This window comes from Nuphar pumila, chromosome 4, assembly GCF_984573655.1.
Source record: "Nuphar pumila chromosome 4, dmNupPumi1.hap1.1, whole genome shotgun sequence".
Taxonomy (NCBI): domain Eukaryota; kingdom Viridiplantae; phylum Streptophyta; class Magnoliopsida; order Nymphaeales; family Nymphaeaceae; genus Nuphar; species Nuphar pumila.
The window spans coordinates 30,907,936-30,922,843 of NC_143252.1; the positions used below are offsets into that span (position 1 = coordinate 30,907,936).

Here is a 14,908-nt window from a genome sequence, read left to right on the forward strand (position 1 = left end):
CAACCAAGTCCGTACGCCATTATCCCTTTTGTCTGTTATTGTTCTTTCTTTACTTGAACTGAGCCTGTCACAAAACTGCTCCGGATCCCCGGCCCGTCGCATCAGAGTCGTGTCAAACAGAGATTCTCTCTCTCTCTCCAACGAGTCCCATGTCCGACTCGACAGGAACCGGCCGAGATCTCACCGGAACACAAAAAATGTCAAGGGCGGACGGAGTCCAGCGTCTCCCGTGCCGGCCGAAGCCCCTTCCGACGGATCGCCGACCTCTCTCCGCCGTCCGGAGCGGCGACGACCTCAAACCCCTAAATCCAACCGTCTCGGCCAGAGAAGGAGGATGAGGAGAATTTCCGCCCGGATTCCCGGAGAGGCCTCCGATTCTGCTGCCCAGGTCGCCGGATTTCTTCTTGGACGCGGAAGTCGCGATCGCTTCGGTCGTGGACAGAAAAGGGCAGTCCATCGGCGCCGGAGACGGAGGGTTGGATGTCTGCGCGCCCCTGCCGGTTCAGGTGGCTCCGCCGGAGAGGCCGACGTCGGAGCTTGTGGCCGTCGGCATGCCGGACTGGTTGCCTGCAGGTTGGCTCATGGAGTTCAAGGTGAGGACCAATGGGGCTACTGCGGGAGCGAGGGATAAGGTAAAACTCTAAACTATCGATCAGTGTGAGAGCACAAATTCCGTGAAATTCGTTTTTTCTTTTGATCGATTTGATTTGTTGGTTGCGTTTGTTTTTTCGGTTCTGGTTTTGTGTGCGAACCAATCTGATCGTGATCGAAAACCTTAGGATCTAGCTTCTTGAAATGTGAACTCATTTTTCACGGGGCGTCGAGGATGAATCGTTTTGCGTTGTGGCGTTCTTTGGAGGTATGGATCCATGAAGCGTTCTCGTGCCAAAATTAACTTTGTAGCTGAGTACAGACGTTTCTTTCCTCCCCACATGGATAGAAGTAGGTAAACTGTTCACTGTGGGTCGTCCTCCTCCCTGAGCGTCCGTGTTTCTGCTTCTTCCATTCCATGTCAGTGTATAAAATGTTAGTGTTTGTAATGGTTGAAGAAACCCGACTTGAATGATCCTGTATTAAGAGCTAAATTGGCTAAGGGGATGGGACATAGTTATTACGGAGAACCCGCATGGCCTAATGATCTTTTATATATTTTTCCCGTAGTAATTCTAGGTACTATGCGTGTAACGTAGGTCTAGCGCCGTGTTGCGTTCAGGTAATTGTGAATTCTGTTTCGCGCCTTTTTTTATCAAACTTGCCTTTTTATAAGAAAAATGTAAATTCTGTTTCGCGAATTACATGAAATCCCAGAACATGCACGCTGGATATAAGAGAGTGGGCTTACTTGGGTATTGATTAAGAACTTTAATCCTTTCCATCCGTTGTGAAATGTGGATGTTTCTAGGTAAAATTTAAGCATCGATTCTATCGACAAAACAAGCTGTCGGATACTGTTAATGGGGCTCTCTCCTCATTTTCTGATTTTCTGCTGAATGTGGATTTTGAGCATTAGAGTTTAGTTATGTTTTCATGGAATTGGTTTCAGACTCCATGGAGCCGAACAGGCTACGGAAAATCGGTATCTTGATCATTCTTCTCTTTTAGTTAAATGCAGTGCATGTCAAGCAATACGATTGGCTGTTTTGTAGCTCTAGTGCAGTATGAAAGTTTGTCAGTAGGAGGATTTAGGTTGAATGTTTTACATTACTAGTGATGTTTGAAAAGTGCAGTGGATGTAGATGTGGTAATTGTGTCCGATATAAGTTGTTACTGTTTGGTTGGGATGCAGCCATAGCAAACGCTTCTGTAAAGTATTCTCAGATTCATGAAATACAGACGATCTGTAGCTAGCTTTTGGGTTCAATTTGATTTGCTAAATGCCACCCAGTAACAATTGCCAAAGGTTGCACTGAATACCAAGGCTACTGTCTTGGTAAAATACTCATGTAGATTTGTTTGAAGGTCCAATGTTGTGGATGGATAGTGATTCTTGATGCTAATTTACTTTGAAAGCATATCGCAACACATTCTTTCCTGGTTGCCTATGAAAACAGCTTTACTTCCTGGCATTTGTAACACTAAAAATGACCAAGAATGCAAGGACTGTTGCTTATTATGGGTTGGTCTTTCTCAAGCAACTATGGTAAGCATTCACCAGATCAACCATAGACATCCATGTGGTGCATGATGGAGCCAAACCCCAAAATGAGTATCCTGGTTCCCGATTTTTCCTGATATGACTAGATCAAGTTTTGATGAAGGGGAAAAGAAGCTCCCAACAAATGCTCGTCTGATTTGGATCATATTTTTAGAAAATGACTAAGATTGTCTGGATCTTATTAAAGTCAACACTGTAATGGAAGTGTTGTGTGAAATGGAAGCACAAGGGGGTGTTGAATAGAAGTGCTAAAGCATGAAGCATGGACCACTAGTGAAGCATTTAGGAAGCCATAAAAGAAGTGCGGAAGAACTGACATGGAAAAAGGGGGCAGTGAAGAGAAAGTGATATAGGGAACATTGTGGAAGATGTTATATAGTGACATGGAAGCAAATAAGAAGCTATATAATTACTTCATATTTCTTATAACAATATGAAGTGATCTAGAAACAGGGAAATAATATGAAAACGCATATCAGGCAACACTGGAGTACAGAAAGCAAAAGGGAAGTGAGTTGGAAGCAAGCACACTTCTTGCCATTTGGAAGTGTGTTTCTTGATGGTTCCTTTTTTTTGAAGTGTGGTGTTTCTCAATTAAGAGAAGTGTGCTCCCTCAATTCCTCGGAAGCGTGCCTTTGAGTCTCCTAAGTTACATGCCTTGCTTGTATTTGAAAAAAAAATAGCTCTGATGAAAGTCTGTTGCCATGTGCAATGATGTGGCATTTTCCTTTTTCTTTTCCTTACAGATCTCCTTTTATTTTGGGTTAATCCCAACTCTAATTTTGGGTGCATGGCAGGAAGACAAAATTGGCTGGGAATCCAAGACACTTTTTGATGTGTTAGATACTAAAAAGAATCATGGAAGTCACGTCGGTGTCATCTTCTCTCTCTCTCTCTCCCTAAGGGTGAATAGTCTATTTATCTCCTTCCCTTTCTACTGGCAGCAATCGCAGAAATGTTGTAAATAAATAAATGCACCTCGTAATTAAACCTACTGAATGATCTCAGCTTCGGCTCTTGGCTAGTTTAGGCGAGTACCTAGCTGAAGCTTAGGCTCAAGTTCATGCAAACCAACCTGAGCCTGAGCCAAGCCAGACACTCCTTTCCCTTGTTTGGTTCATTGATTTGTAGAGCTCGTGACTCAACTTGCTGAACCTATTTTATGAGCTTTAACATGCTTATAATGAGCCAAATAGAAATAGAACTTAATCATGAACTTGTTGTCGCCTTTCCCATCCCTCTAAATGAATGTGTTAGTGGATCTGCTGAGTTTTCTTTAACTTTCTTAAATTTTTTATTATCTGCTAGATGGTATTGAAATAATTTTTTGATTGTGCAGTATTTCTATGACCCAGTGTCAAATCGGAGGTTCCGGTCCAAAAAAGAGGTGTTTAGCTTTCTTGAAACTGGGGCACTAGGAAGATACAAGCCTAAAGTGCGGATAGATGAATCAGATGCTTACTTGACTAACAAAGGCACTTCTGTAAGTATCTGTAACTTCTCAAACCTTTTGCCTGTAGTGATGTTGGTTTTTCATTAAGGAATGGTGACTAGGACATCTAACTGGAAAACTTAGTTGTCAAAGGTGGTAGGCAGTGAGCCCCTAAAAAGACTAGTCGGGGATTTGGCGGAGTAGTCGGTACCCAATTAAAAAAATTAAAAAAATACACAAAATATGTAAACAAACTGTTAAAATGAATAACAAACATGTATACAACATAAAATCAATCAACAATAAGCAATATACAAAACACATGTGGTCGAACACTATAAAGCAATTATATTAAATAACCTACACAAAAAAATTAAGAATAAATTAACAATTGAATAAACAAACCATACAACTAACAATGTGAATAAAAAATATAAAAAAATAAAATCATGCATACAAAAAAATTAACAACAATAGACATAAAATAAGCAATAGACAAATAAGAAGAAGAAATGAACAATTGAATAAACAAACCATGCAACTGACAATGTAAATAAAAGGCAACTAAAACAGATAATAACTGAGACAAATAGAAATATAAAGCAGAACAGTATACACAAAAACTATATAATATATATATATATATATATAATTACATATAGTCATATATAATATATGCTTATAATATGTTAATATATATAATTTATATATATTTACACAGAAAACAGATATATATGTGTGCATCAGCATCTCTGTGTGAAGTGTGAACTGTGAAAAAAGAAAAAAAACAGATTATATATGAATTACACACACACACACACACACACACACACACACACACATATATATATATATATATATATATATATATATATATATATATATATATATATATATATATATAGGGTTAATCTAACATTAAACTAGTTGTGTTTATCCTTAGATAGATTCAGCCTTATGAAAATAACTAAAATACCCTTAAAAGAATGGTACTTTTGGAAATGTATGACTACTTTTTGAGCATTACAGGTCTTTTAAACTTGAAGGGAATTGAAAAGTCAAACCAAGGTTGAATGAGAATGTATTGGAAGCGGGAAGCAAGAAATTAAAAATAAAACAATATAAGAATTGAATGAGAATCGAAATGGAATGCAAATAAAAACTAACATAAAAGTGACTATTCTTAAATTTCATGATTTTTTAGTGTAAGAATTAAATTTTTAACAAAATAAAAAAAGGATGACTGGCAATTTAGAGAAAGCACATGGAAGTGAGTATGAATTGTGAGAGAAAACACAAAAAACATTAAAAGTAGAGTGAGAAAACGTATAATAATAATAGATGAAATGTGTGGAAAGCATAGGAGAAGTGTGGGAGAATCGATATTCTCATCAAGTTTCGGAAGCGAGGAATATCGCGTTTCTGAAGCGAGTTTTCGGGAAGCAGGCTTCCCACCTATCTAAGAAGCTGTCACACGGACACTCCATTTTTACCTCCATACCCGTGTCGACACGCTTGTCTGTGTTGACAAGCGTCGACACGCTTGTCTGTGTTGTCAAGCGTCAACACCCAGACACACCATTTTACCCTTCGTACATACAAGTTTATATTAAATTTATAATTTACAATTATATTTTCAGTTTATAACTTTATATATTCGGTATATAATATATATTTTATATATAGCATATATATTTAGATGATATTCAATTTATTTTATATTTATGTGATATATATATATATATATATATATATATATATTTGTCCCCATACCCACATTTTTTAGAATTGTCGTGTCATACCCTCCGTACCCATACCTGCACCTGTACCCAGGTGACATAGCTAAGAAGCTTCCAGTAACTCTAAGTTAAACACCTTTTCCAAAAAAGTAACTTTATGAATCCATCAAATTTACCTTTTTGACCTCAAAAGTAACCATACATCTTCAAAAATGCCACTTTTTGAGATTATTTAAGTAATTTTAATATTGTTGAAGTCATCTAATGTTAAACACAACTAGTTTAATGTTTATATATATATATATATATATATATATATATATATATATATATATATATATATATATATATATATAAATATAAAAACTCAGAAACAGTCAACCAGAAATATAACTCAAAAATATATGAATTACACACACATATATATAAAAATGACACACACAAACACATAATATATATAATATACATATTATAATAATTGAAATACAAAATATATAATATATAACTGAAAAACTTAAACTATAGAAAAAAGGAAGGAAAAAAAAGGAAGAAGAAGAAAAAGAAAGAAAAAAAAGGAAAAACAGGAAGAAGAAGAAAAAAAGAAAAGGGAAGTAGGAAAAAAGAAAAAAAAAAGGGGGGGGGGGGGGCTGCTGGAAGAGAAGAAGAAAAACGAGAGAGTGGAGAGAGCAAACCGAGAGAGAGAGAGAAAGGGAGCGTACTGTACCTCCTCATCTTCTTATTCTTCTCGCTGCAACAATTCGAGAGAGAAAGAGAGAGACGAAAAGGGGGAAGAGAGAGAGAGAGAGGGAAGGGTGTAGCCCTTCCCCTTTTACACTTGCCCCTTGGCACAATTGACTAGGTTTGGACAAGTACAAACCTGGTCAACGAAGTTAAAAAAAGAAAAATAAAAGACATAACTGTCCTAATACCTAGTCGGGGACAGCCTAGATGAGCTAGGCGGTAAAAAAGGGCCCCACTGCCGAAACCCAAAAGCCCAGTTGGTTTGTTTGTCTAACTGTCTTTGATGATAGGCTTTTGATCTGACATGATGTATAACAATTATAACTTCTTAGGCTGGCGTAAGCTCCAAGCAGAAAAGATTTGATTTTCTCAACAGACCAGCAAAGGTTAGATGGGTTCTTGATGCACCAGATGGATCATGGACACCATTTATAGGCGAACAAGAGGTGCCTGAATCAAGCAAGAGAGCATGGATGGCTGCCCTTGATCTTCATGGAAACGAACTGGACTCCTTTGGAGAGTATTCTCTCTATAAGAACCCGGCTTCTTGATCTTAAAACTGCAAGCCTTTGGGACTCTCAGTTCACCTTGAACATTTCGTGTTTACAGATAATACCAAGTTGGCATAATCTCCAATGCTGGCAGGACCGGAATGAAACCTGTTCATTGTCAAGGCTTAATGCATAGATTGTTGTAAAATTTTCCAATCAGATTCTTTCTCAAGAGCTGCAATCTGCAGCTCAAGTTCCACAGGAGGTCGAAGGTGGGCATAGTGAGCTTGATGAGAGCTGCATAAAATTTGACAATTGCTGTATGATCTCTCAGCTAAATTTGAGCAGTGATGAATGTGATTCAAATGTCATTTATGGCAACTGAAGGAGGCCTTCGGAAATGCTTGAAGCATTAAAGAAAACGATCATGCATTTTGTAACATAATCATGCAAATTACAGAAATGGAATCTTTTTGTATTTTAATGAGCTTACATCCTTGCTGAGTTGTTGTTAGGCATGCAAGAGTGTGTTTTTATGTATTTTTCCATGTTCTCTTGTAATATTTCTGAGGTGCCATTGCCCTACATGTATGTTGGTGGTTAGGTTTGGTTCCATGACAGGATATTATGGGTTGGCATCTTGACATATGTAGCCTAGATTATGCAAGTCTCCTGATGTTTTCCTTTTAAAATATTTTCATTTATGATTGTAAGTATGAGATTTTCTAGATAATTTACTGAGAAGAGCTAAAAACCAACTTATCACGAGATTTTCTCTTGCTGAGAAAAATACTATGAATGAAATTTCTGACCATGGTTGGCATTCTCTTGAACCCACTTATAAGAACTTGCAAATGGATATGGCTTGAATTTGGCAACTCAAGCTTGTAGCAACATGAGAATTAGCCCCATGGGGTTTGGCGCAGTGTAAGGAGCCCTAGCCACTAGATGAGTGGTCAGGGTTTCATTCCCATCAGCATCAGCCCCTTGCATTAATGAGGGAAAGGATAAGCCTTGCTCAGCCGAAGCCGAGCAACTCCTTGGGGGCAAGGGGTGCGCCACGGGTTTACACTATCGGGATAGTGACCATAAGTACAGAAGGCTTAGCTAGCGTGAATAGGTCTCTGATTCTGAGGGTGGTTTCCCCGTCCTGCATCGAAAGAACAAACATCTTCCACCTGAGGTTGTTTGGATGTAAAAACTTTTATGAATTCTCTGCCAAATTTCTTCTCTTAGGACACCACGGTTGAATCAGGATGTACCCCAGTAGTTCCAAACAGTTTTACAAACATCAATGATACTTAAGATTATCGTGAAAGAACATTTTATTACAGTCGCTGTTCACCATTTTAAACAGCTAAGATGTCGCTATATTTTAAAAATGTCATGATATTTGTGTTCATATGAAAATATAAGAAAATTGTTGTGATAGACATTTATACATGTTAAGAATGACGGTTTAAGTGAGACTTTCAATTGTACTCATCTTGAAGAGGTTGATCCTCATGGAAGTCAACCAAATGAGATGCCATCTTAGGGAACTCTTCTTGATCATTGTTATGATAATTTGTAGTTGTACACGACTCCTCAAATGGTGAGACCGTCCAGAGAGCCTCCTAAACTATTTCAATCTTATCAATGTAATTCAAATGGATATTGTAGAGTCCTGGATATTCCTGTATGTTCACAGGATAAGCCGCAATGTAAAAGGATTCTAAACAATGTAACTCAATATAATAAGAAAAGAAACCTCTTTCATCTCATCGCCTAGAGATAGAGCAACTCATGGATGTAGGTCAAGTTGTTGAACCATGTAAAAACCATTGTGTTCATTGTGTGTGCAGACATCTTCTGTCACGAGGATCTATTGTTTTTATGGTATCAGAGTCAAGCTGCCTCGGTACCCATGCCAGTGTGTTGCAGATTCCTCTGGATGCTAGCCCTGTTCCTCAGGGCATCCAATCCTTCATCATCATCATTGTTTGTTGCATCTCTCGTGCCAAATTCCTTCGTTCAGTGGAATGCTTTTTCATCCTTGGTGTCTATCAAGCTTGATAGACATAATTATCTGTTATGAAAGTCACAAATTGAAGTTGTCATGTTCTCCCAAGATTTGTTCAAATATGTTGATGGATCAATCCTTGCACCAAATCAATCTATTCAAGAAGGAAACAATACGAAATCAAATCTCAAGTATTTGATATGGAAGGGAGTGGATCAACTTGCTTTAAGTTGGATTCGTGCAACTATTGCTAAGCTTGTATTAGGCTAAATTGTTCAGATCTCTACTGCTCATGAGGCATGAACCACTTTAGAATGGGCATATTCATCTCAATCTAGTGTTTGTATCCTTCAATTAAAGAAAAAACTTCATGACATCACGAAAGAAGATAAGAGCATGGTAGAGTACCTTGATTGCATAAAATTCCTTTCAAATTCTTTATGTGCCATCTGTATCTGATGAGAACTTTGTTCATTACACTTTGAACGGGCTCTCGAGAGACTATGAGAGTTTTGTCACCTCGGTCACCACTCGAGATGGTCTTTACTTATTTGTGGATATTTATGAAATGTTGATCAATCAAGAAAAGATGTTACAAATAATAAACAATCAACCTCTATAAGAAGAAACATCTTCTACTGCGCTTTTCTCTCAAAGAGGACATGACAGAAGCATATCCTTTGGAAGAGGTAAAGGTTGATCCAAAGGGGGCTGGTCGATTCTTTGAAAAATTTTAAAATTTTAGTAATCAGGATGGTCAGTTTGGCCCCACATGTCCTTCTCAAAATTAGTCTCAAAATCAGATAGAAGGACAAGTTATTTGCCAACTTTAGGGTCATCGTAACCACACAACCCGCACTTGCTATGACACTCAATAGCATGCAAGACTCTGCCTGGTACCCAGATACAAGAGCTTCACATCATGCTATTATTCAAGATCAAGGTATGACCAATAAAATAGAATATCAAGGTTCTAATGGTATAATGGTTGGAAGTGGTACTCAGCTACCTATTATCAGTACATGTAATCTTTCTTTGCATCACGAAAATAAAAGCTTTAAATTAAGAGATGTATTTCTTGTTTCCTCTATAAAGAAAAATCTCTTATTAGTATCTAGATTTGCAAAAGATAATCAATGCTTATTTTAGTTTGATGCTAACAGATTTTGTATAAAGGAATCAAGGAGTGGGAGTACTCTCCTAAGCAGACCGATTAAAGGATGTCTATATTCATGGCCGTTAGGAGAATGTGATTAAAAGGTTTCATTCCCTATAGTTTCTTTTGTTAGAATAGGTGCAAATAAGTTTCGATTTACAGATAAAATTTAACATTCTAGCTTAGGTCATCCTGGTTTTCAAGTTTTGGAAAATCTTAAAAAAACTAGATCTATTTCATTTATGAACAATAATAATATGGAACTTTGTTCTTCCTGTGCAATCAATAAGAATCATAAATCGCTTTTTGATAAAGCTGAATATTTTATTCAAACTCCATTGGAGCTCATTCACGTTGACTTGTGGGGTCCAACCTCTACTCTATCTCGGGAAGGTTTCAAATATTATATGTTATTTGTTGATGAGTTCTTAAAATTTTCTTGGTTATTTTTCTTGAGTTAAAATCATATGCTTTTCCTTGTTTCTTAAATTTCAAGAATATCATGGGAAAAAACTTGGAAAAGAAATCAAAATATTTCACAGTGATGGCGGGGGTGAATTTGTTAGTGACAAATTTACCAATTTTTTAAATAGTTGTGGCATTAAAAGGTAGATCTCATGTCCTCACACTTCTTAACAAAATGGTGTCGTTGAGAGGAACCATGGACATGTTGTAGGGTCTGGTCTGACTTTATTATTTTATGTTGGTCTTGGTAAAAAATTCTAGGTTGATGCTTTTAGAACCACCATTTATCTTATTAACCGGTTACCCTCAGCAACCTTGGGTCAAAAATCACCATATGAGTTGTTGTTTCAGCGTGTTTTGGGTTATGAACACCTTAAAATTTTTTGATGTACCTATTATCTATATCTTGTCCTATACGTCAAATCCAAACTTGAACCAAATCTAAATCCTGTCTTCTTGGGTTATGGAACCAACTTCAAAAAATATGTGTTATATCCCAATGACTCAGAAAACTTTTGTTTCTAGACATGTGGTTTCTGACGAGAGAAATTTTATGTATGCTAGGAGCAAAGAACCCTTAACGTCAAAAGAAGTTACTAACTGGATCTAGACTCAAAATTCTAAACCACCTTGCAAGTCAGTCGAAACCTTTAACCATAGAAAACTAGTCAATCTCCTTCATTTACATAATCCATCAGAATATGTTCAACCATATAATCCTTCAAATGAAGTGGTCATTCCTGAGGTGTCATTAGATGAATTGTCCATGCCTGAAATGACCCCTTTAGAATCTAATTCAGAGTTTGAAGCTTATTACCTCATAACATCCCTTAAAGGAGAGATCTAGTTAAAATATTTTGTCTTCCTCTTCTTCTAGATTGAATCTCATAGTAGATCTCTCTAACCATAATCCATTTAGATCTCATCATATGGCTACCAGATCCCAAGATAAAACCTTGAAACCCAGACTTTTCTTTAGCCCCAGACACCTTATTACTCTCCTAAGTGAAATCACCAAGGATGAAAATGAGCATTATGATTTTGACCATGCTAATTCTCTTTCTAGGTGGCATCAAGCTATGGAAGAAGACGTTAGAGCCTTATATCAAAATCAAACTTGGACCGGTTCCTCTAGAAAAGGCCACAAATTTAATTAGTTGCAAGTGAATCTACAAAATCAAGAGATATGTCGATGGAACAATTGCTAGATTCAAATCCCGACTTGTTGCAAAAGGATATAGTCAGAGGGGAAGGTTTTGATTATTTTGAAACATTTAGTCCAGTTATTAAACTCACATATGTGAAAATGGTTCTGTCAATTGTGGTTAGTTCAGGATGGCCAATCATCAATTAGATGTTAACAATGTGTTTCTCCATGGCATTCTGCAAGAAGAAGTTTACATGGTTCAACCACAAGGGTTTGAGAATAGGAGTCATCCTCACTATGTATGTAAACTTGGTTGAGTCATCTATGGGCTAAAAAAGCTCTCAAGACCTGGTTTAAAAGACTTTATATCTATTTAGACAGAAAGGGCTTCAATGAATCCAAAGTGAATCATTCCTTATTCATTTGCCACAACAATCAGTTGTACATGTTTATCCCAGTTTATGTTGATGACATAATTACAAAAAAATCACAAGTTGCAATAAATAAAATAATTCAGAATTTTGCATCAAAAATCTCTATTAAAGATCTGGGTCTACTACACTATTTTCTTGAAATTGAAGTTGTTTCAGATTCTACAAGTGGAATGGTTTTATGTCAAATGAAGTATATTTTGGATAATGTAACAAAACAGGTATGACTGGCTGCAAGCCCGTGATCACTCCTGCTGCACCTAACATTGTGTTGTCCAAACACGATGAAATCCTATCTATTGAATATAAAAGCATTGTTGGAGGTCTTCAATATGTCATGTTTACTTGATTGGATATAGCTTATGTTGTTAACAAAGTCTGCTAGTTCATGCATGAACCAAGGCGGTGATTGGGCTCACGTCAAACAAATTCTTAGATACTTGAAATGAACAATAAATCTGGGTCTTCAAATCAAGAAATCCAGTTCTTTGCACTTGAGTGCCTATTTTGATGCTGACTGGGCAGGTTGTCTATACGATAAAAAGTCTACCAGAGGCTATCTGTCTTTTTTGGGCTTAAATCTTTTGTCTTGGAACTCAACCAAACAACGGACCGTTGCCAGGATAAGTATTGAAATTGAATATAAAGCAGTTGTTGGGTCATTTATGAGCTAATGTGGCTCAAACAATTGATAAGAGAACTAAACGCCCCATCTAGTGTACCTCTGGTTTTATGGTGCAACAATCTCGGTGCCACCTATCTTGCAACGAACCTGATATTTCATGCACTAACCAAGCATATAGAAATTGACTATTATTTTGTTCGAGAAAATATTGCAAATAGTGAAATTAAAGTTCATTTTGTTCCAACAAAAGACCAAGTTGCATATGTTCTTACTAAGGCATTGGCAGGTCCAAGATTCACTCAGTTTAAAGACAAGCTCAATCTCGTGAAGATCAGCTTGAGGGGGCATGTTAAGAATGATGATTTATGTGGGACTCTCAATTGTACTCATCTTGAAGAGGTCGATTAGCATGGAAGTTGACCAAATGAGACTTCATCTCAGAAAACTCCTATTGATCATTATCCTGATAAGTTGTAGTTGCACAAGACTCCTCAAATGGTGAAACCGTCCAGAGAGACTCCTAAACTATTTCAATCTTATCAATTAATCCAAATAAATATTGTAGAGTTCTAGATATTCATGTATGTTCACATGATAAGTCATAATGTAAAAGGACTCTAAATTGTGTAACTCAATGTAATAGGGAATGAAACCTCTCTCATCTCATTGTTTAGAGAGAGCGAAACTCGTGGATGTAGGTCAAGTTGCTGAACCACGTAAAAACCATTGTGTTCATTGTGTGTGCAGACCTCTTGTCTCATGAGGGTATATTGTTTTTAATAAGAACAAAATATTGTTGAAATGTTGGTTGTTTTATTTTTTGCATATGATTTGAGTTTTTGTTCCTTTTCATTATAATTAAAAAAAATAATGTATTTATATTTGCCAAGATTTTACTAATAAAAACATGAAAACTATACATATTCACAGGTGCTAAGTTGCAGTTTAAAACGTTTATCTCTATGGATTCCCTGGGCCATCAAACATTTCTTTCTATGTAGAAGGGGCACTCAACAGCTCCATTGGTTGCAGTTGGTAGACAAACCGGATTATCGGCAAGGGTTTTTCATTTCAGGATAGAAAAGTGTAGGAAACAATAGGAAATTTTGTCTGTATTTTTTTTTTGAAAGGCAAGCTGGGGTTAAGCGTACCCCCACTAGTTATTAGTCAATTGTAGCACTGGCATTTTTTGTTGGGTCCGGTGGAGGTTTTCCTGCGAAACTCAATGGCTCCCCTGTGTGGCGGTGGCCCTACATAAAAAAAAAATAGAAAAGCAGAGCATACCTGACGTCGTCATTGCTGAGTTGCGGTAGTTACCGAAAAAGGGAGGTCACCGGAGATTCTCTGCTTAGCCAGGCTGCAGCCACCACAAGTGCATGCTTCCTTAGACAGCCGGTGAGAAGACCTGTATTTCCCCTTTCGTCTCTTATTTGCTGGGTCGCTTATGATACCCAGTATTTATAAAGCACAAAATGGGAACGGTTGAGTAACCGTTCCCTCTGATTTCAATGCAGGTTTAACGGAAAGGAGCACATTCATGGGGAGCGTTACACACATCGTGGGTAACCACCACCAACGTAGTGGTTAATCCCAACATTCTCTCACTTGTTCCGACGATAAACCCTTTAACCAGAAAACCTTATGGGAATAACTTGATGAATAGAATGACCCTTTTATTCTATTCTATAGGTTCTTAGTTGAATCTTTAATCCTTATGAGATTAACAACAACCATAATGAGAATCAAAAGACTGAAAGTGATCACTTTATTTATATACATATGTCAAAAAGAGTTTAACAATCTCATCGTCATTACATGTTCGGAATATAATCCCGATGCTAGCCCTTTAGTAAGAGGATCAACAATCATCTCTTTGGTACCAATATTGACAATATGCACTAAATGATTCTCAGTCCTTTCTTTAACAACAAAATATTTCAAATCCATATGCTTACATGACGTAGTACGTTTGTTGTTGTTCGAAAAGGACACCACAACTTTATTATCACAGTAGACCTTCAGTGGCTTCCCAATGGAATCGACCACCTTTAACTGTGATATGAAGTTCTTTAACCATATAGCATGCGAAGTAGTCTCGTACAATGCTATGAATTTTGCTTCCATGGTGTGAGCAGCAATGGTCGTCTGCTTTCCACTCCTCCAAGAGATCGCGCCCCCAGCAAGTAAGAAGACGTACCCAGTAGTAGACTTTCTACTATCAAGGCATTCTCCTAAATCCGCATCTGAGTAGACAATGACCTCGAGGTGATCAACTTTATGATACATTAACATATAGTCTTTTGTCCCTTGCAAGTACCGCAAGACTTTCTTGGTAGCCTTTCAATGGGGTAAACCTGGGTTAGACTGAAATCTGCCAAGTACCCCTACTACAAGAGAAATATCTGGACGAGAACATGTCTGCGCTTACTGTAAGCTGCCAACAACTGATGCATATGGATAAGCACACATATGTGCTTTGTCAATATCGTTCTGTGGACAATCCTTTAGGCTCAGCTTGTCACCT

The 14,908-nt window shown here is 37.3% G+C and overlaps 1 protein-coding gene across 1 annotated transcript; it reads left to right on the forward strand.

The window, feature by feature from the left end:
- Positions 1-334: 334 nt before the first annotated feature.
- Positions 335-6,618, forward strand: LOC149839823 (uncharacterized). Its single transcript, XM_090004934.1, has 4 exons — positions 335-593; positions 1,728-1,741; positions 3,495-3,638; positions 6,400-6,618. The coding sequence occupies exons 1-4, from the start codon at positions 335-337 to the stop codon at positions 6,616-6,618; spliced, it is 636 nt and encodes a 211-aa protein (XP_089861060.1).
- Positions 6,619-14,908: the final 8,290 nt, after the last annotated feature.

Bases quoted from the DNA above. Each gene is read 5' to 3' on its own strand.
- LOC149839823 (XM_090004934.1), top strand. From the start codon at position 335: ATGAGGAGAATTTCCGCCCGGATTCCCGGAGAGGCCTCCGATTCTGCT. The intron at 3,639-6,399 runs GTAAGTATCTGT...ATAACTTCTTAG, and splicing joins TGACTAACAAAGGCACTTCT to GCTGGCGTAAGCTCCAAGCA.